Here is a 22,028-nt window from a genome sequence, read left to right as displayed (position 1 = left end):
AAAGTTCTAAAAGTTAATGTTATTTAATAATGTAATATAATATTGCACTGTTATGTGCCTTAAAAATAATTGAAAAATATATATAATTATATAATAAATAACAGCGACATAAGACAGCACTGTAAATAACTGTTTATTTTAATAAGGTTTAAAATATACAATTACTCTCCAAAATAGTAGTCCATTATAAATTATTATAGATCATTTATAGACACTTAAAAATAATACAAATTTAAAAAACAATTTAGAAATATAATAATTGTATAATTCTGTGTTAAATAGCTTTTCATTTAGGCCTAATTGTAAATATCGTCGCTGCCCGATGAAACTCACGTATGTCCAAAACGGTTACTTTTCAGGAAGTGAAAAAAACACCGTAATTTCAAAAGCAGTTGAACGTAGCGTTGCATACTTGGTACGGCATCTTTAAATGTAACCATATTCTTGCAAGTGTAATGATATAATCCACATTTGACCAAAATCAAAAAGTTTAAATGGACATACGTGCATATTTTACAGTAACGGTGGTCGATACGTGTTCTTCCGATCATTAGAATTACCAAGTCGCGTTTCATATTGACAGATGAATAGGCTACGATCAGTTTATTAAATAGCCTACGTCTCAGTTTTTTAAATACGCTCAGTTTATTGCCTGTGATAAACAGCGGCGTGATTGACAGCTTTGACACCAAATGGATATACGTGAAAATCAGATGACGTGATTTCACAACTTTTCATTGGTCATTTAGATAATGTGAAGCATACTGTATACGGAAATGAACCTGGACATTCTATCCGTCGAAAAATCTCAAAATCTGCAAAATGGACATACGCGGTTTTCAGCGGACAGCGACGATATACAATTTACCTTGCAGCTAAAGGACTGTGTGTCCGACCTAGCAGAAGTTTTTACCATTATCTTCAACCTGTTGCTGTCCAGGTCATGGGTTCCATCATGTTTTAAAGCAGCAACACTTATTCCTGTCCCTAAACTAGCCGATGTCACATGCCTGAATGACTATAGGCCTGTTGCACTAACATCTACCCCTGCAAAGTGCTTGGAGCGTCTGGTCATGAAACACTTAAAAAAGGCCATACCACCAGCTTTAGACCGTTACCAGTTTGCATATAAGGAAAATAGATCAACGGAGGATGCCATTGCTATGGTGCTTCACTTACTGTTGGAACATCTAGAGCACAAAAACATCTGCTTTTCATTGACTTTAGTTCAGCCTTTAACACAATACGGCCAAATACACTTCTGCTGAAATTGTGTAATCTTGGATTGAACAAGTCACTATGTTACTGGATACTGGATTTTCTAACCAACCGCTCCCAATGTGTGAAAATAGGTGAGCACGTTTCTAACACCCTATACATCAACACTGGTGCACCTCAAGGCTGCGTACTCAGTCCCCTACATTGCAAATTTTACGCACATGACTGTTCCGCTTCTTTTCCCACGTTTCTCATGTCATTAAATTTGCTGACGACACAACTGTGCTCGGCCTCATTATAGCCAGCAATGAGAAGGCATAAAGGGTGGAGATCGAACTGCTAACAGAGTGGTGTAAAAACCATAACCTGTTACTGAACATCAAAAAGACAAAAGAAATCATAGTTGACTTTCGTAAAACAAACAATCTAGGTCACTCATCCCTCAACCTCAACGGAGAGGCAGTCGAGAGGGTGAAACACTTAAAATTTCTGGGTGTTACTATGTCGGAGGATCTGTCCAGGCTCTTTTACCTGAGGAAGCTGAGAAGAGTGAAACTCCCCAAGAGGCTTATGATAAATTTCTACAACTTACTGTGCAATTAAAAGTGTGCTGACCTGTGGGCTGTTGGTGTGGTTTTCTAGCTGCACCACAGCTGAACGACAGTTGATTCAGAAGGTGGTGAAAACTGCAGGCAAAATCATCGAGACTACCCTCCCGGAGATCTCATCGGTGTATATTTTATTTATTTTATTTTACCTTTATTTTACCAGGAAATAGTCCCAAGAGATTCATCTCTTTTTCAAGGGCGTCCTGGCCAAGACAGCAGAATAATAGTTCCATGTTAAAAAAAAATACATATACAAACATTAACAAAAAACAAAACAAACAAGAAAAAAAGTATATTTGGGCAATTTAACATACTCTCAACATAATCACCAGCCGCTCTCAGTAAAAGCACATGTGCAACTGGTACTCAAATAGTCCTTTATCCTTATTTTAAATTGTGTCATTGTCGGTAAACAGTCAAATTTTAGCTTATTTTGCAATTTATACCAGGAAAACGGTGCAAAAACTTTAAAGGCACTTTCACCGAAGACAGTTCGCGTTCGTGGGATTTCATACATAGTTTGCCCATATGATCTAAGCTTACATTTCCTGGTAGTGACTTTAATAGACAAAAGAGAGCATAAGTAAGAAGGCAGTTTACAGAGTATGGCCTTAAAAAGAAAAATATACCAGTGCTCCAGCCTGCGATTGTGCAGAGATGGCCAACCAACACTCTCGTACAAGCTACAATGATGAGTACGGAAACTTGAATTAGTTACAAATCTTGCTGCATGATATACTGAATCCAGCATTTACAAAGAAGATTTATTTGCATGCATGTATAAAATATCACCATAATCCAGCATTGACATAAATGTTGTTTGTATAAATGTTTTTCTCGTACTAAAAGAGAAACGTCTCGGTTACATATGGTAACCCTCGTTCCCTGAGGGAGGGAACGGAGACGTAGGTCATGACTGACCAATAGGAATCTCGCTAGAGAGGCCAATCTACTTCGAGTGAAACTAAAACAAGCCAATACACATTGGCGTGCAATCATTTGCATCAGCTGCGCGCCCTCGTTAGCGCGGGTATAAACGAGCAGCTGGTGCGATTGCACACTAGTTTTTTGCTGAGGAGCCAAGCCTGAGAAGCTGGCCGCCCCGGCGGGCGGCAGCGGATGTGGCGACGGGACCTACGTCTCCGTTCCCTCCCTCAGGGAACGAGGGTTACCATATGTAACCGAGACGTTCCCTATCGGTCAGTCACTACAACGTAGGTCATGACTGACCAATAGGAATCCCTACCAAAGCGCCACAGCCGCTGCACCCCATCCAGCGCCCCCGTGCAAGCCTCTACACCTTCTTGCCTGGAAGGACGATAGGCGGAGGCTTACACAGAGTGAGTCTGACACTGTTGTTCCGTAATAACCCATACAGTGAGATATTGGATAACACTGGGAAAGCGTGCCCTTTCTGTTTAGGAAGGAACGCTGCGGAAGCCACTTCTTCAAAGAGTTATGTGGAAATGCATATGGACTAGCCGAAGGCTGTACTGCATATGAAATAAAGGGTGACTTAGCCCAAGGGAAAGACACGGGCTTCCGATAGGAGCAGCCGTGGAATATACACATATGGGATCCCCGTAGGGTCACACAAATGGAACCCAGCCCAGATCCGGTTCTCAAGGATTCAGCGGATAAGGGCCTGGCGCCGGACGCTCCGCCAAGTCCGGGCCGAGGGGTTTTGGAGGACTCAACAGGTTTTACTCTGGAGCAATAAGGGTGCACAGTAGGGTGCAGCAAGCCGACAGAGCCAGACCTCTCAGTGCTTCTACCCGTCTAGGGTGAGAACACGGGAGGACACCGGCTCTACACGTAGGCTATAGTATCTAGCGAACGTGTTAGGTGTCGCCCAGCCCGCAGCTCTACAGATATCTGTTAGCGAGGAGCCACGTGCCAGCGCCCAGGAGGATGCAACGCCTCTCGTGGAGTGTGCATGCAGCCTGAGCGGGCAGGGCACGCCTTGTGCTTGGTAAGCCAAGGCGATGGCATCCACTATCCAGTGGGCCATCCTCTGCTTGGAGACAGCCTTTCCCTTCTGCTGGCCTCCGTAACAGACAAAGAGCTGGTCTGAGGTCCTGACGCTTTGAGTTCTGTCCACGTACATACGCAGAGCGCGAACGGGACAGAGCAAAGCCAGGGCTGGGTCTGCCTCCTCCAAAGGCAGCGCTTGCAGGTTCACTACCTGGTCTTTGAAGGGAGTGGTAGGAACCTTGGGCACATAGCCAGGCCGGGGTCTTAGTACCACGTGGCTGCCACCCGGCCCGAACTCTAGGCACGATTCGTCGACCGAAAATGCGTGCAGGTCTCCTACCCTCTTGACAGAGGCCAGTGCAACCAGCAGCAAAGTCTTCATGGAAAGAAGCTTTAAGTCTACTGACGTGCTCGAAGCACCAGGGAAAGATCCCAAGAGGGTATGGAGGGGGGTCGAGGAGGATTTAATCGTCTCGCCCCCCTAAGAAACCTGACGACCAGGTCGTGCTTTCCCACTGCTTTGCCATCTATGTGGTCGTGATAAGCTGAAATAGCGGCAGCATGTACTTTGAGGGTGGAGGGAGACAGTCTACGCTCCAACCCCTGCTGCAAGAAGGAAAGCACAGACCCTATCGGACATCTTCGGGGGTCTTCTCGGCGAGAAGAACACCACTTGACGAACAGGTTCCACTTCAGGGCGTAAACACGTCTCGTGGACGGCGCCCGTGCTGAAGTGATGGTGTTAAGTACCTCAGGGGGTAAGTCACCTAAAACCTCCGCGTCCCGTCCAGGGACCAGACATGGAGTTTCCAGAGGTCTGGATGCGGGTGCCATAGGGTGCCCCGTCTCTGAGTCAGAAGGTCCTTCCTCAGAGGAATGGGCCAGGGAGGGACTGTCACAAGGAGCATGAGTTCTGGGAACCAAGTCCGGGTGGGCCAATAGGGAGCCACCAGAAGGACCTGCTCCTCGTCCTCCCTGACTTTGCACAGTGTCTGCGCAAGTAGGGTCACTGGGGGAAACGCATATTTGCGAAGGCCCCGGGGCCAGCTGTGTGCCAGTGCGTCCGTGCCGAGTGTTCCCTCGGTCAGGGAGTAAAACAGCTGGCAGTGGGAGGTCTCTGAGGAGGCAAACAGGTCTACCTGAGCCTCCCCGAACTCTCTCCAGATCAGCTGAACCGCCTGGGGGTGGAGTCGCCATTCTCCCGGGAGCACAGCTCGTGATAGCTCGTCGGCCACACGGTTGAGCAAGCCGGGGACATACATGGCTCGAAGCGACCTCAGATGCTTCTGACTCCAGAGGAGGAGATGGCGGGCGAGTTGCGACATGCGACGGGAGCGTAGACCACCTTGTCGGTTGATGTAGGCAACGGTCGCAGTGTTGTCCGTACAGACCAGCACGTCCCTGCCCTGTAGCCGTCTTTTCAAGCGGGTCAGGGCGAGATGTACTGCTAGCAACTCGAGGCAGTTGATGTGCCAACGCAGTTGAGGGTCCGTCCACACCCCTGTCACTGCATGCCCGTTGTACGTGGCACCCCAGCCGGTGGCAGAGGCATCTGTGAATACCACAGCATGCCTGGACACCTGTTCCAAGGGGACTCCTGCCCGCAGGAACGAGGGGTCTGACCACGGGCTGAAGGTCTGGCGGCACGCCGGTGTGATTGCCACCCGGTGAGTGCCATGACGCCACGCCCATCTCGGGACTCGGCCGTGAAGCCAGTGCTGAAGCGGTCTCATATGTAGCAGGCCGAGCGGGGTTACCGCTGATGCTGCTGCCATATGCCCCAGGAGCCTCTGAAAGAGTTTCAGTGGGACCGCTGTCCTGCCCTTGAACGTGTTCAAGCAGTTCAGCACCGACTGAGCACGCTGCTCTGTGAGGCGCGCTGTCTGGGCGACCGAATCCAACTCCATACCGAGAAAAGAGATCCTCTGCACAGGGGAGAGTTTGCTCTTTTCCCAGTTGACCTGAAGACCCAACTGGCTGAGGTGCCTGAGCACTAGGTCCCTGTGTTCGCATAGCTGATCTCGAGAGTGTGCTAGTATGAGCCAGTCGTCGAGATAGTTGAGGATGCGAACGCCCTGTTCTCTCATGGGAACAAGGGCCCCCTCCGTGACTTTCGTGAAGACACGGGGGGAGAGGGACAGCCCGAAGGGTAGGACTTTGTACTGATATGCTCGACCCTCGAACGCAAAGCGCAGAAATGGCCTGTGTCGAGGAAGAATCGAGACATGAAAGTACGCGTCCTTCAGGTCGATCGCTGCAAACCAATCTTGGGGACGGATACATTCGAAAATGCGTCTCTGCGTGAGCATTTTGAACGGTAGCTTGTGGAGGCTCCGATTCAAAACTCGCAGATCCAAGATCGGTCGTAACCCACCACCTTTCTTGGGTACAATGAAGTAGGGACTGTAGTGCCCTGACCTCATATCGGCTGGAGGGACCGGCTCTATCGCATCCTTCGCCAGTAGGACTGCGATCTCCGCACGCAAGACATGGGCATCGGCTGCTCTCACTGTAGTGGAGTGGATGGCCCGAAACTTGGGGGGACGCCGGGCGAACTGAATCGCATAGCCGAGCCTGATGGTTCGAATGAGCCAGCGAGACGGCCTGGGGAGCGCTAACCAGGCTCGCAGAGACCGTACAAGCGGGACCAAAGGGACCGTAGGCGTACCCGGAGTGGGGCAGCGAGGTGGAACACAGGGACGCAGCTCGGGAGGCTCTCTCTGGGAGGCGGCCCGTAGCGGGTCTGAGTGTGCTGTGCAGCACTTACCTGGTTCCACGGGGCAGGAGGTGCGGGAGGCGGCTCGATGGCGTTCTCGGACCGTACGCAGCTGCCGGCTGGCGATAGAAGAGGCGGATGAGAGTGGTGAGGATTCTGACCCCCCACTACTCTCCGGGCCCTCTTCGGACCCAGAGATGATAGAAACTGCTCTTTTATTGAAAATTTGGGTACCGCTGGTTTTAAGGCCAGCGGCGGAACAAAGGATTTTCCACCCGGCCCTCTTCCGGGGGAGGGAGCGATGCAGTCATCGTCTCCTGGAGAGCAGTCCCTTCCACCTCTGGGTCGCCCGTCCTAGGGCCGCTTACCTTTGGCTTTGCCGCCCCTCTTGGCGGGGGCCTGGACGGGCGGGGCGCCCTGCCTGCGACTGGCTCCACGGTGCCGCTTGGATGGAGGCTGCTGCTGCGGCGCGGGAGCAGGGGCAGACGCAGGCGGACGCCCACGGCGACGAGCAGACCGAGGAGCTGCGGGCGGTGGGGTGGAGGCAGCAGCTGACCGCCGCGGCAAGATGTGTCTAATGGCCTCAGTCTGCTTCTGTACAGCCGAGAACTGCTGGGCGAAGTTCTCGACCGCGTCGCCGAAGAGGCCGGTCTGGGACACGGGGGAGTTAAGGAACCTGATCTTGTCGATCTCCCGCATGTCAGCCAGACACAGCCGGAGGTGGCGTTCCTGGACCACCAGTGTGGACATCGCACGACCCACTGACCGCGCAGTGACCTTCGTCGCACGGAGCGCGAGGTCAGTTGCGGCACGAAGTTCTTGGAGAACTTGTGGATCATGACCACCCTCGTGCAGGTCCTTCAGTGCCTTGGCCTGATGAACCTGCAACAACGCCATGGCGTGCATGGCAGAGGCAGCTTCCCCACAGGCCTTGTAAGCCTTGCCGGTCAGGTCCGACGAGTACTTACAAGCCCGGGAAGGAAGACACGGTTCTCCACGCCAAGTGGAGTTAGGGCACAGTTGCATAGCAACGGCCCGTTCCACTGGCGGGATACGCGTGTATCCCTTAGCTGCCCCGCCATCAAGGGTGGTGAGGGAGGAGGATCCACCGAGACGGTTTCTGGCAGTAAAAGGTGCCGTCCACGTCCCTGTGAGCTCCTCATGCACCTCCGGGAAGAAAGGCACTGGGGTGGGTTGCTGAGAACCAGCGCGCGCCACCCCGAGATACCAATCGTCCAACCTCGAGGGCTCGGGACACGGTGGAGGGTTCCACACGAGCCCGATCCTGTTGGCGGCCCGGGAAAGCATGGCCATCATCTCCGGGTCCGACTCGGGCACCGCTGGCACACCTGAAGGAGGCAGCGGCTCCGAGCCGTCGTCCGCGGAGAGGTCTGACCCACCCTCCGATGCAGCGATCGACATCTGGTCTTCGCAGGGAGCGCCGAACGAAACGACCGGTACACATCTCGAGGACGGTCCAGAACGTTCCGTTGGCAGCTCAACTGGTTGCGGAGCATGAGAGGAGTGAGGGTTCCTAGGGGGTTGGTTCCCCGAAGGAAGCGCGCTCACTGTAATCCTCAGGTTACCCGTGTCACTGCCCGAAGCAACCCGCGAAGGGGGGTTGGAACGAGGTGCAGGCACGGGGACTCCGCCCCTTTGCAGGAACGTGAGTCTCGACCTCAGCTCCGAGATGGTCATCTTCCCACAATGGGTACATGACTCATCCACGAACGCTGCCTGTGCGTGTTCGAGGCCCAGACACACAAGGCAGCGATCGTGACCATCCCGCGAACCCAGGTAACGACCGCATCCAGAAACACACAGATAGAATGTCATCTTGAAAAAGACGCAAACTATCTGTGTAAGCTCTTTTAGAGACTGCTCTCCTTGGTGCTGAAGCACGCAGGGGAACGGTCACAGCGAACACAGACAGGAATGTGCACCTGTCTGTGCGCGATTCTCTCTCGCTGGTCTTACCAGCCGTAAAAACGGCCGTTGAGCGCTTTAATCGCGCACCTTACCAGCCGTAAAAACGGCCGTTGAGCGCTTTAACCGCGCACCTTACCAGCCGTGAAAACAGCTTTTTTGTTTGCTCAGTTTTAAAACAACAAACAAAGAAGAGAGAGAGAGAAGAGAAAAAGACCGCTCGCGCTGTTGTGCCGTCACGCCCGCACCAAAGTGGAGAGATCCAGAAGAGGCTTGCTTTCAAATTCACTCTGTTCAGCATACGAAGTGCTTGGCTCCGAAGCAAAAAGCTAGTGTGCAATCGCACCAGCTGCTCGTTTATACCCGCGCTAACGAGGGCGCGCAGCTGATGCAAATGATTGCACGCCAATGTGTATTGGCTTGTTTTAGTTTCACTCGAAGTAGATTGGCCTCTCTAGCGAGATTCCTATTGGTCAGTCATGACCTACGTTGTAGTGACTGACCGATAGGGAACAGCCTTTGTTTCTATAATAGAAACCCAACTTTACTCTTAGTTTTTTTGTTAGACCCTCTATATGCTGTTTGAAGGACAAATTTTCTTCTAAAAGGAAACCAGGATATTTATAGACCGATACTCGTTCAATTACTTTCTCATCTAGTGTAGCAATTGGACAAGCATCTTCTGTTTTCCTTGATTTAGAAAAGCACATGATTTTAGTTTTATCTGAGTTTAGTACAAGTCTCAATTTCTGCAGATTCTTCTGAATAAATTTAAAAGCAGATTGCACGTCCTCAATAGCACACCTCCCGCTGTCTGCGTAAAGCACACAACATCATAAGAGAGCGGTTTCATCCAGCACACGGCTTGTTTCGCCTGCTGCCGTCGGGCACGAGGTACAGGTCTCTTCCAGCCAGAACCACTAGAATGGCCAACTGCCTCTACCCTCAGGCAGTTACACTGCTGAATGAGCACCATTCCCGACTACCTCCTTCTCTTACCTAAATTACTCATCTAACACTATTTAACATTACCCAACAACTGCGATAACTGTGCACTGGACTCTGCATTGTTGCAGCACACTTAATTATACATTTTTACTGATTGGTAGTGATTCGCCTCATATGCCCCTTCTTTGTTTATATGTGTCACTTTGGCCCTGTTTTTGGTGCTATAATGGACTTTATCATCCAACAATTGCAATAATTGTAACTGGACTTTGCAGCTCTATAAGTGATTCCACTTGATATCCCTTTTTCTTGGTTGTTGTCTGTTGCGGTGCCCTGTAAACAAACTGTTTTTATTGGTTCTTTTGCACTGTATGAAAAACCACTGTCGATTGTTGCTCTGATGTAATTTCGTTGTATTTGCAATGACAATAAATAAATAATATTATATTATATTATATTATGTTCTATCTAAAATAGTCTGAATATAAACACTTATTATAGGCATACCGTACTGATTCAGGATAAGACAAAAGCATGGTTTCGAAGGTGGATTCATTATCTACTCACTCATTGTATACCTTTAATTTCAACGTACATGCTCATTTCTGCTTGTTATTTCTCCAGCACTACGAAGGTGATATGACATAGAAGACAACCTGTACTGTCAGACAACAGGAAGTTGGAGATGAGGATTGTGGGATTTTGGAGGGCTGGGCGATACAGTCCCCTGCTGGTCTTTCTGCTCCACTCGCTGTTACCTCTTATACGGTCCAGTAATGCTGGAAACCAGAATATACCACGACTACAGCTCACTCATACAGGTCAGAACTCACACTCTTACATACTGACACTCAAAAAACTAAATTTGACATTCACTTTTATTGAGAGAATCAAAAGGCAGCAGAAAATGCAGGCAAATCATGTCTACAACACTAATAGTTACGGTCTTTGCTGTGGCAGTCTGCAAATCTTCAGGTTAATCTTCTCTCTGAAGTCTTTAATGAAGAGTGCTAGTAGACAGAGAGCAAGCTGCTTTTCCTTCTTTCCATTTGTCCGTGAGGACATCAGCAGGGTCAGGCAGCTTTAACAGACACAATGCAACAGAGGAAGAGTGCCATTAACCTCTGCTTCCTGAAAATGTACAGAGTTAATTAGGCTACTGTATTTTGTTTCTGTTAAAATTTAATTCAATAATATCACATAATATTGCACTATGTATCTTAAATATCATTAATAAAATGTATATAATAATTGTGATGTGAGAACAGCGACCACAGCAATGTGATTTATTTTAAGCAATATTTATTCAAATATATAATTATTCTCCTGGATAATTATAGATTGATGATTTGTTAAACATAAAATGTATTTATATATGAATAAAAATATTAATAAAAATTATAATTGTATAAAGATTATATAGAAATATTTAAATGATAAAAGTAATATATATTTATATTAACATATTAATATTAACTCATATGAATCATATATTAATATGTTCATTTATATTAAAATATTAAAATGAATATCAGAAATAAAAATGTACTGCATTTGATAGTCGAACCCTCTTCCATCAGCCACTCCCCATTTTCACCTTAGTGAAATAAAATTTTAATAATGCAATAATGAATTTAATTGAAATAAATACTTTTAATAAATCTTATTAAAAGATATGATTACATTTTATTTCAATATTCCACTTTAGACATTCTACTAACTATAAGTAACTTTGCAACTACAGGTCAACTAACTCATTAACTTGCAGCTACATGTCAACTAACTCATCAACTTGCAACTACAGGTCAACTAACTCTTTTTAATTTGCAACTACAGGTCAACTAACTCATTAACTTGCAGCTACATGTCAACTAACTCTCATCAATTTAGAACTACAGGTCAACTAACTCTTTTTAATTTGCAACTACAGGTCAACTAACTCTTTTTAATTTGCAACTACAGGTCAACTAACTCTCATGTGGAGTTAGGGTTCGGGTTAGTAGAAAAAGTTGACGTACTTGCAAAGTTACTTATAGTCAGTTGAATGTCTGATTGGGTCTGACCATCAAAGAGTTAGCAGATATTAGGCAGCCAGTCTACTAATACTCTAATGAGAGTTAGTTGACATGTAGTTGCAAAGTTACTCATAGTTAGTAGAATGTCTAAAGTGAACCATCGAAATAAAATGCTACCACAGATATTACCCAACAAAACTCAATTCACACCAACAACTAATGAATTGTAATGAAATGACCTCCCCTCCAAAACAACATTATAACTTATAAGGACGTAATGTCTGGGCCGCATTAGCAAAACGTCCAGCCAGCCAGCTACACGTCACCGGACTGCTCTGCGACTGTCTGTCTGGACACCCACGCCACACAGTCGCATCCCCTGAGCCGTATCCCATTATCAGCACGTCCCAGCCGGCCCTGTTTCTGACCCCTCAGAACCTCGGGACTCGGCGGCTTCCTCACAGGAAGGTTCTGTACACAGTGGCGTCGGACTGCGCGCTTCAGTAGTAATGTGCTTCCCATTATCTCCAGGGCTGTCAATAGAAGACTCCAAACATGCAGATGATCTCAGGGGCGCCGCCTGTTTACGAGCACGGGCGGCAGACATACAACGGTTGGCAGCGAGACACAAAAAGCCAGACGTTATTCATTAATGGAGAGGAGTGACTTGTTTTGCTTGCAGGTATCTCAGAGTTTGATTTGAAAGCCACACTAAAGATGACAGGAAATGAGATCAAGTAAACAAAAGTCTTTTTGAAATTGCTGAATTTAACGGTTTTATGAAGAAGTCAAACACAAGCTTTTAAGGGGCATGATGGTTTTAATTTGCATCTTGGACTGTTTTTTTTTTTGGGTGGAAAAATCATATACATGCTACCAATCCTATTGTATCTGTACACAGAATAAAAATAAAAAAAAACAGCCGAACTTCACTGCCGAAAAATTTACAGTAGCTAGTAGTTATTATGCTAACAAGTTTGGTGGAGAAAGTGTAGTCAGTGTTAATACATTTAATTGGCATTGGGTTCATTTTGATTGGCCGTTGGGCAACTTGTTGTGCAGACCTGGCAACCCTGATCATAGATGATCCACCTACAATATTATACCAACCCTAGTACTGTGTCATATAGGGAAATAAATCAGTGAATCCATTTTTTTTAAAACTGGCTGTAAAATCTATACAACTGTACTGACACCAAACAGTAGTTAATGTAGTAGCTATTATGTATTATGCTAATTAATGTGTAACATCTAGTAGCTAATTTGAATCAGTCAAATGGACCATTTGATTTTAACCAATAAACTAGACAAGTGTGTTTGATTATAACCTCATTTTTGCTCTGCTATAAAGCTACGTGTGCAATCGGCATGTAGTGTGATGCTAGCATTCGGTCATGATGATGCTAATGATGGAAAATGTAGCTTGATACTGAAAAATCTGCAAAAAACAAAAACAGCAGTTCTTCTTTTATATAACTGAAAAATGTGTAGTGTAATATCTAATTTGCTCATTTGCTAATGTGTGAAATGTAGTTTACTACCCAGCACTGATCTCCTCGTGTTTTTATTGAAAAGCACTATCATACTTTTATCTCAACTACCTTAAAATGACTTGGTTCATTGTTTTTGAATTGAGTCAACTTCCTCACTTTTAAACTGCTTGTTTAACCTCTGAAGATGAAGTTCTTCTGGCAGAAACACATACAATTGATTTTCCAGTATCCGCTGACTTTCCCACTGGTGTTTACCAGTAAAACTCCTGCAAATTTAGGGATTTCTTTCTGACAGATGGGTGGATTAAAACCAAATGAAACATTCCTGGCATTTGAGACTGGCTAAATGTCTCAGTTTCTCCATGACAGGAAGGGTTTTTTGCTTCACACATTGTCACTGTCATTTTGACAGCTTCGCTTCATAGTGTCTGTAAGGGCAAGATTTGAGAGGAACATCTCAGATATTATCAAAACACTGGACACACAATGAAGATTCATCAACATAAACCCGTGAAACAGATTTTTCCGTAATCTGAAATACTAATTTATATGATTAAAATGAGTCTTTACTCGGAAACTGCTAGCATATGTACGTACCCTACATATATTGAGATCATGTGACCAACTGTGTCTTTCAGTTTGACCTTATAAACAAAATACACACAAGTCATATTGGTTGTATAAGAAGATTCATATGGAATTATAGTCCATGTTTTTATTTGAAATTTTCAAGATTTTTTGACTGGTTCAAAGTGGCATATTTCAAAGAGAACCACTAAATTAAGCTGGGTTATTTTCACAATAGCCCTCAGAGGGCAAATCTTAGTAAGACAGTAAAACATTTTTATTACAGTCTCTGTCATCGCAAAAATACAGCTCTTTGGCTCTTGGAATGTGACCTGTGGGATGTAGTTCCTGATTGCGGACTCAGTGCTGCGTCACAGTGATGACCCTGCCTGTGTAACTCCTTTGAATCCATGGCAAAAAGGTGCAGGAGATAAGCACAGCAGATGACTCAGGGTCCCGGGCTCTGGCTGGGGGTAATGACACTATCGGGACATTAACACTGAACAGAGCCAGGGAGAAGAATGCTGCTAATTAGAGGAAAGGAAAGGTGAAGACGATGAAGTTTCTCAGAATAAACCCTCTGAATATTTAGAGAAAAGATTAGCCGTAAACTAAAACATACTTGAATGTCATTTCTATTTGAACTTGTATGCCATGTATTTAAATATATTTGAAATGATGAAGTTGCAATTTAGTACATTTAAAATATATTAACTTTAAATATATTGAATAACACTACAGTTCAAATTATAATCAAGTACTTTACATGTGTTTTATGTTAGTCAACACATCAACATAAGTGTACTTCTTTAAATGATAAAAGATTATTAAAGCAATGATTTAAAATGGACTTTACAGTAACACTTTTAATTTGACAAAGTGCACTTTTCAAGTGTACTTAAGAGTGTTAAACATAGTCATGAAAGTGCACTCTCTTTAAGTACCATTTAATGGCCTTTTTCGTTAATATTATATTATCTAGTAGTACATACTTTTAATATTTACTTTTCCACAAGGGAAACTCTTTTTACCGCCAGCTTAATACGCTAATATGCACAACATGCTAAGTATGTACAGTACAGCGTGTCTGAAGTGCACTGACCAAGCTGTCGCATCTGTGTTTGTTTACTTGCAAAGTATGTTTCTTGGATAACTTGAAACTGATTTCTACTTGAGCACGAACCTAGAAGTCGGTCACTCTTCCCTCTTTCTCTCTAACCTTCAAAAATATATTTATTATTCGTTCATATCTCCGCTTAGAGCAACATTTGATTTCAGTTGTGTCTCCTGACCTCATTCTTTAAAATGCAAGACAAAACATCCATCCAAAGCCTAAACATCACAGTCAATCTGCTGCTTTTTTCTAATTATACTTTCAAACCAGATCAGAGCAACCTTATGGCAATTAATCAATGCCAAAGCCATTCCACTCTCATCTAAAGCAGATTAAGTTGCAGAACGATGATAGATAATGATAGTGTGTGTCTTGAGCAAAGCAGCAGGGACTTTGGTTTGGTTTGGTTCGGGTCATTGACAGGACTTGGGTTGCCTCACTTGACTTCATTATCTCCCACAAACTGCACTTAAGTAGCAAATACGTCCATGTGCGTGTCCTTGTGTGTTTGCGAGCACACTTTTAACACCTCCAGCCCAGGACTGAAGCAATTAAACATGCACCCCATGGTCCTTTAGGGAGATGACATCGTAGAGAACGTTCTGGAGCGTAATGAAGAAAACAACTCTGGGGTCGAATGTACAGCAGTGGAGGCCTCTCATCAGCGCTGGGCGTCTGTAGAGGCACACTCTCCCCTAGAGAGAGGAATTTAGTCCACACTCTTCCTAAATAGGCAGCGAACTCAAAAACATGTAGGTCACAACCACAGAAACCTCCAGTGGGATGTGCTGGTGGTCATCAGAAGACCATTATTCTTAGTTTATGTTTTCCTTCAGGGTTCTTCAACACACAATGCATGGGAAGTCATTGTTTATTATTCTGTATCGTTTCCTCTTATTAGAAAACAAAAGAAAATTCTGTTGTTATTTACTCACCCTCGTGTCGTCTAAACCAACTTTACAGGCATCTGATAAATGGTGTGCATCAAGGCTATAGCTTAGGTCCTATTGCATTTTAGCTTTGAAGGAATAGTTTACCCAAAAAATTTTAATGTGACATAATTTTCTCACCCTCATCTCATTTTAAACATGTATGCTCTTTTTTTTTCTGTGGAACACAAAATAAAATAAAAACATTTTAATCTTTATACAGGCATAGAGAAAAATAAATAATCTTAATGCAACAATCACATGAATCACGCATTTAGTTTCGTTGTGTTCCTCACACAAAGCTATCACATGATTCCAGCAGTCTCACTACTCCTTGGTCTTAAAAAGATCTTGAGGTTCTTGTTGAATCTAATGTTATTTCACAGGGCTAGCTGACTGTGGTTGACACAAAGTTTGCAAAAGTTCACCGATCTGAAGTTTGACACCAACAGCGAGTTTGAGGAAGTACAACAACCTCCTAATCTTTGCTGCAAAGTCTCACAAAGCCTGTAAAAACAAATGCAAGGACACAAATGAAAAATTAGCATCTAAACTCGCCTTGGAAGATTAATCACCATCTGTGGGATATTTTACAGACCAGGCTTACATAGTACAGAGACAAAGACATGAGGATGCCCTCAAATCCACTGGGGAATGTAATTAGATAGATAGACAGATAGATAGATAGACAGATAGATAGACAGATAGATAGATAGATAGACAGATAGATAGATAGATAGATAGATAGATAGATAGATAGATAGATAGATAGATAGATAGATAGATAGATAGATAGATAGATAGATAGATAGATAGATAGATAGATAGATAGATAGATAGATAGATAGATAGATAGATAGATAGATAGATAGATAGATAGATAGATAGATAGATAGATAGATAGATAGATAGATAGATAGATAGATAGATAGATAGATAGATAGATAGATAGATGTGTCATATCCCAATGTTTACATGGAGGGAATTTGATACTAACTGAGTTAGTAAAAGCTGACAGAAGGTCTGTCTTTATAGACAGTTAATGGCTTGCTCTGGTCTGTTAAAACATACAATAATGGTGTTTAGTTACAAATTCGTTCTCTTTTTCTGGTTTAAAGTGCATCAGTCAGTTTAAAGGGTTTTTAGAAAGACCTAATAAACAGGGACAAACAATTGCAGAAACAGACTTTAATTAAACTAAATAACTGAGTCTGGCGAAACGAACACCTCTTTAAAGTCCTAAGACAGTGACTTTACTCCATGAAAAAGTGTTTTAAAACCTGTACCTGCAAAGACATCCATTATTTGCCATTTGAATGTAAACCTAAAGCTGATAAATGAACAAGATGCGTTTGGTTTCCCATTCACTCTTTTACACTGCTTCTGCTAATGCGGGTGACCCAGAACACAACTTACAACCGGCGCTTGTGGGTAATTCGAATGACTAGCTGTCACTGACCCAAAGGAGAAAAAAGAAGTCAGTTTAAATGGAGTCAGTCTATGTCTTCCATCACCACAAAAAGCCTTTCTGGACAGTTTGAAAAAAGACAAATGGGAAAAGACAGGGAAATTGATGAATGTGGGAGATAAATGAGGTGGTATATTGATGTTAACACTTCTCCCACACTCAGAGCGAGTGTCAGTTTCATGAATCGCAGCAAATGCAACTGTATATTTTTCCGTGACTGATGAGATTTCTTATTTAGAGAGGAAATATTTGCTCTTCGTTGACTTTTTTGAGTTTTTTGTTGAAGATTCCGTAAGGTAAAAAATAAAAGCCACAAAAAGATTTTTAATTTAATTCAAGACTATTTTTACTCAAAGTATATAAAAAGTTCAAGCATGCCTTAATTTATACGCTGCTTAAATGTAATTTCTCTTCAGTAGTAGTGCTGTTTGCCTTGGGAACAGATCAACAGTGCACACTAGAGGCCTGACGCCAATTTTCTCCAGACCTGTTTACACAGGAGGAAACATAATGACAAGAAGAACATTCACACCTTGAACGTTCCTTGTGTTCGTCCTGAACAAACAGTTGGAAAACGATGAGACTTCGATGCATCCAGGCATTGATAAACAGAAAGAGGATGTAGGTCAGCCACCTGATACAAAGACAAAACAAACATCGCCGTCATTCTCACAGTAATAGCACACATACACTTGTGAATTCCCATTGACTTCTATTGCTTATATCATAATTGTTTCAGGCTTTGAGGGCTGTCCAAGGATTTTTTGAACGGGTTTACTATATTTGTGTGGTCACTTCGGCTCTCACAACTGTGGCAAAATCATTACTGTCTTTTAACAGACAGAAACTGTCAGGAGAGATAGTTTTTACAGCTCTTTGGAAACTCTTAATGTTTTATTAGTTGTCATTAGGCGCTCGCCTGCAGCCTTCGTCTTGCCAGTTCTGTTTTATTGCAAGTCGTTTTGACAAATCCAAACCAGATTCATTTAATCCAGTTTCGTTCTTATTCAGACACTTTGTGTAGCTATTACCACAAGATAAACTCTTTGATTGCCCTAAAGACTTCAGAAAACTATGATAATCGAATCCAGTGATTCTAATGGTATTACACTTGTATCGGTTGTTTATAATAATGGTTGAAAGTCTAGTCTTGTAGTATTGATATTCATCAATAATTGAGTTTTCAGTCAAAACCTGATCTTTATCTAGCAAACCGACTCTTAATGGTCTTTTTAGCAGAACTGTTGACTGCAGTTTTACAGACGGGTCACTTAAAGTTCATAATGCTTTCCTGACCTACTTGATTCTCAATCAAACTGTTTCCTTTTTCCTCTTAATCAAACCTCTTATCTCCAAATATCTTGCTAAGCAAGCTTTGTATTCGCTGTTGCATTATCTTAACTTACACTCTCCACAAACTCAAGAAACTCATCTTACTGTCCCGAAAATCCATTTCTGCCTATACTTTACTCACTACAAATGAATCTCGCTGCACTTAGTGCACAAACAAATCTTCTACACCTACACATAAGTTGAAAGTTTGAGAAAATGTTTGCATTGTAGCTAGTTCTGTCAATACTTAAAGATTACGCAGTGAATAATATGGTTGGTGTGTCTAATTCTGATTTGTTTAGTAAAAGGTATGTCTGGTCCAAACTGTAGTGAAGCCAGCTTCTTCTCTACATCAGATTCCAGATGTTCTGTGCAAGACGTTCAGAATGTGTTACAGGTCAAGGACAGTTCAGTCTCTGAAGCACTGTGCTCAAACCTACTGCCTACATAGACAGTTGCCTTTTAAGGGGCCATTCACGTGTGTTATGGTGTTCCAAAATGCAACAGAATGCCGGAATCTTGAGATGTGTTTAAAACGTTCTTACTGTTGTGACGCTAGGCACTAATGGCATTCTAACTGAAATGTTACTCACAAGTTACTTATTTGAAACACACTCCATGTGCAGTAAATCTGTGAGGAGTTCAAATAACATTCGACTCAATTCAGTTTGATATTAGCATGTTGCTTAGCTAACAATGTTAAACATAAAAAACCTAACATTGTAAAATTAAATAAAGTGTTTAATCTGTCCTTTTTTATCAAAGGCTGTTAAAATTGAATAAAAATGTAATTCTAACTGACTTATCTCATGGCGCTAGGTGCTAAATGCATCTAAATATTGCCTTCATTACAATGAATGTGTGCAGTGCTGCCTTTGAATTTGAACTTCTTTGAATGCCAAAAGATAGAGAGCAGCATAATGCTTAATGTCACCTTATAATACTTCCTAGGCAGGGAGCTCAATGGGTGTTGTAACTTAAAGTGTGTAAACAATGTTTAGTTTGTTAAGTTTTCATTATTACTCCCTGGTGAAGCTTTATTTAGTTTATATGGAACAATTCTTGGGTCTTGAGTCATTACAGATGTGCCAACAACGATCAAAACAATCGTAGAAAGACAAAACAGCAACAGGAATAAATAAGCCGCTATATTGTCCTCACCACTTATGATATATAGGGCCTCAGAGAGCAAACGGAGTAAAGTTTATTAGCTTTCTATACGTCACTCTCACTTCAGGGGACTACCTGAAAAATTTGGCAAGGATAACCTTTCAGTAGGCCAACAGAAGTTAGCTTGCGTGATTCTCCGACAGATTGATGTTGTTTTGCATAGACACACATTCCTTGCTTTAGCAGATGGAAAAGATCTACATGTTCAGGTCCATGTTGGTTTTGATTCTGCTTTTGAACAGTTTGCTTATTCAAGTGTTAGGACGCAGATGCAATGGCATGGAGATGTTCTCTTGATCTTCCCCTTACAGCTGAGATTTTGCCTTTCCAATGAGCTTCCGACCCTTGGCATTCCTGTGATTTTCCCATCACTCAAGCTTTACACTCAATCAAAGACCACCAGCACTTGATGAAATCCGAGATAACGAGGGAAACGGACTCCCTGCTGCTTGAGGAGTGACAGAATCTGTCAATAGAGTCCCTCCTCCGGCTAATCAGCCATCTACTATAATGAGAGCACTGTTTCAAACACTCATACCCATGGAGAAATTGAATAGTCTGATTAAAAGCATTCACGCAAGCAATTACCGGTCTTTCTTAAAGGGAAAGTTCATTTTACAGGTTATTTCATATGACTAATCATAGTGATTCGAACCGTTCCAAGTTCCAAAAAGGGAAAAAAGTCATAAAAGTACACTCAGATAGAACTACATACTAAATGTTGTGAAAAGTTTTTTTAACTTGTGTTTTTTAACATAAATACTAGGGTAACGATACACAAAATTGACGGTTCGGTTTTCCCACGGTTTTGACGTCTCGGTTCGGTTCGATTAGGTTCGGTTTTGAAAGCTAAAATTGCTTTTTTTTTTTTAAACAGTGGTTTAATGAAAAAATTGTCTTTGTCTTTAAATTAATTCAATTACAATTAAACGTTTCACAAGGATTAAAAAAAAATCTGCTAAATCTGTAAACTATATAGGGAGCCGCACTTTACTATAACATTAAAGGTTGTAGCCTAGAATTTTAACCTAAATTCAGAAGCTATTTATTTTTTAGATATAATAATCAACACACAACACATTGTATGAAAACATGTAAACTGAACATAAGGCAGTTTTTGCATTAACTTGTGTTTTTACTCTAATTTGTTATTGAAATATAATACTTTACACAGTTGTCATTTTCATGAAAGATATTTTAAACATACATTATATAATCAAGATATCATTAACAGGTTAAGTAAAATATAATATATAGGCTAACATGGTGTGTTAGCATGCAAGAGTTTATTTATAGGAACCAAAGTTGTGGACACTGAATCACTTGCCTGTTGAGGTAAATATAATGCTAGTGACAAGCTATGCTGTTTTATTGAGGTCTTTACGCTGCTGAAACACTGATTGAGCGATTACACGAGTTATGATGCCTTTCAGTAAGTATACTGCATCTTTCAACATACCTTCAGGTGTCCATTCTGTAACTGAGGAAGAGATGATCGCGTTTACTCGCGCGCCGCGCTGCCGCTTGAAATGAGGAGCTTAGTAGGCCTAAAGCGATCTGTCACGCCACAGCAAAGAGCGCCAAAACGCCATTTATTGTTTGAATCCCAGTTTGAATTTCGTGATCAAATAGACAGAATTTGAAAGATTACACCTTGCTTATTATTGAAAGTAACCAAACACGGAGCTTGTTATTTGGTGTTAATGGTGGTTCGGTACGCAATGAGAGTATCGCGATTCGAATCGTGTGTTCTGTATCGCGGTTTTTCGGTTCGGTTCGAATATCGTTACACCCATAATAAATACATATATTCACAATGTTGCAGGAACGTTGTAATGATGTTGTTTGCACATGAAGGTCAGTAAATAATGACATTTAAATTTTTGGGTGATCTGTTTCTTTAAAGTTGTTGAGTTTCTGTCTTCCATTAGAGACACACTTCATAATTTCTCAGAAGTGGCTGCTTTGAAAAGTTTCACCCTTCTTTGCTCATTTCCATTGTCCTCTGACCTTGTGTGATATGGGCGAGAGATTGTTACAGGTGTTTGGCAGAGTCCCATCGCCAGAGTCCTTCTCTGTTTGATGGCCCATGGATTACAAGCAAATGTTTGCAATTGTCTTGCGTCAGATACAAACGCTTGAGTTTTATGATCTCTCGAGACTGTGAACTCGCCAGCACCCCATTCCAACGTACAAGAAGCAAAACAACTCTGGACTTGATTATCAGGATTTCGCTTTTATTGATATTGGGATTCGTAAAGATACTTTGTCGAAGAGCTCAAAGCGGAATAAAATTCTGGGTGGCCTAATTGCATTTCCAAGCCTAATCCACAAGTTTCAGTACGTAAAGAGGAATGGTAATCAAGACATCACCTTTGACCCCTTAAATCTTTAAGGTTTCTGCAACTTGGCCTTTGAAACACTTAACTGGGGCTGAACAAAAGGTGCATCAATGTCAGATAGCTGATGTACTGAAAGACGGAACAGTATCTGACAGTGGACAAATTGGTTGGCCATTACTTTTTTTTAAGCTCCACATAACGCAAACCA

At 42.9% G+C, this 22,028-nt stretch overlaps 2 protein-coding genes across 5 annotated transcripts in view; one reads left to right on the top strand and one right to left on the bottom strand.

The window, feature by feature from the left end:
* rpl32 (ribosomal protein L32) overlaps window positions 1–22,028 on the bottom strand; it is a 251,962-nt gene that overhangs the window by 69,422 nt on the left and 160,512 nt on the right. The gene's annotated exons all lie outside the window — the stretch shown is intronic.
* LOC143736236 (semaphorin-3D) overlaps window positions 1–22,028 on the top strand; it is an 80,146-nt gene that overhangs the window by 32,358 nt on the left and 25,760 nt on the right. For all 4 annotated transcript variants that reach the window (XM_077226951.1, XM_077226954.1, XM_077226953.1 and 1 more), the window contains one exon: window positions 10,015–10,211. In XM_077226951.1, the coding sequence (XP_077083066.1) occupies window positions 10,076–10,211 (136 nt within the window). In that variant the 5' untranslated portion in view covers window positions 10,015–10,075. The remainder of the gene's footprint in view (window positions 1–10,014; window positions 10,212–22,028) is intronic.

The sequence above is a fragment of the Siphateles boraxobius genome, unplaced genomic scaffold, assembly GCF_051911475.1.
Source record: "Siphateles boraxobius isolate OS27281-9 unplaced genomic scaffold, OSU_SipBor_1 13, whole genome shotgun sequence".
Lineage (NCBI taxonomy): Eukaryota > Metazoa > Chordata > Actinopteri > Cypriniformes > Leuciscidae > Siphateles > Siphateles boraxobius.
This window is presented reverse-complemented; position numbering and strand designations above follow the sequence as displayed.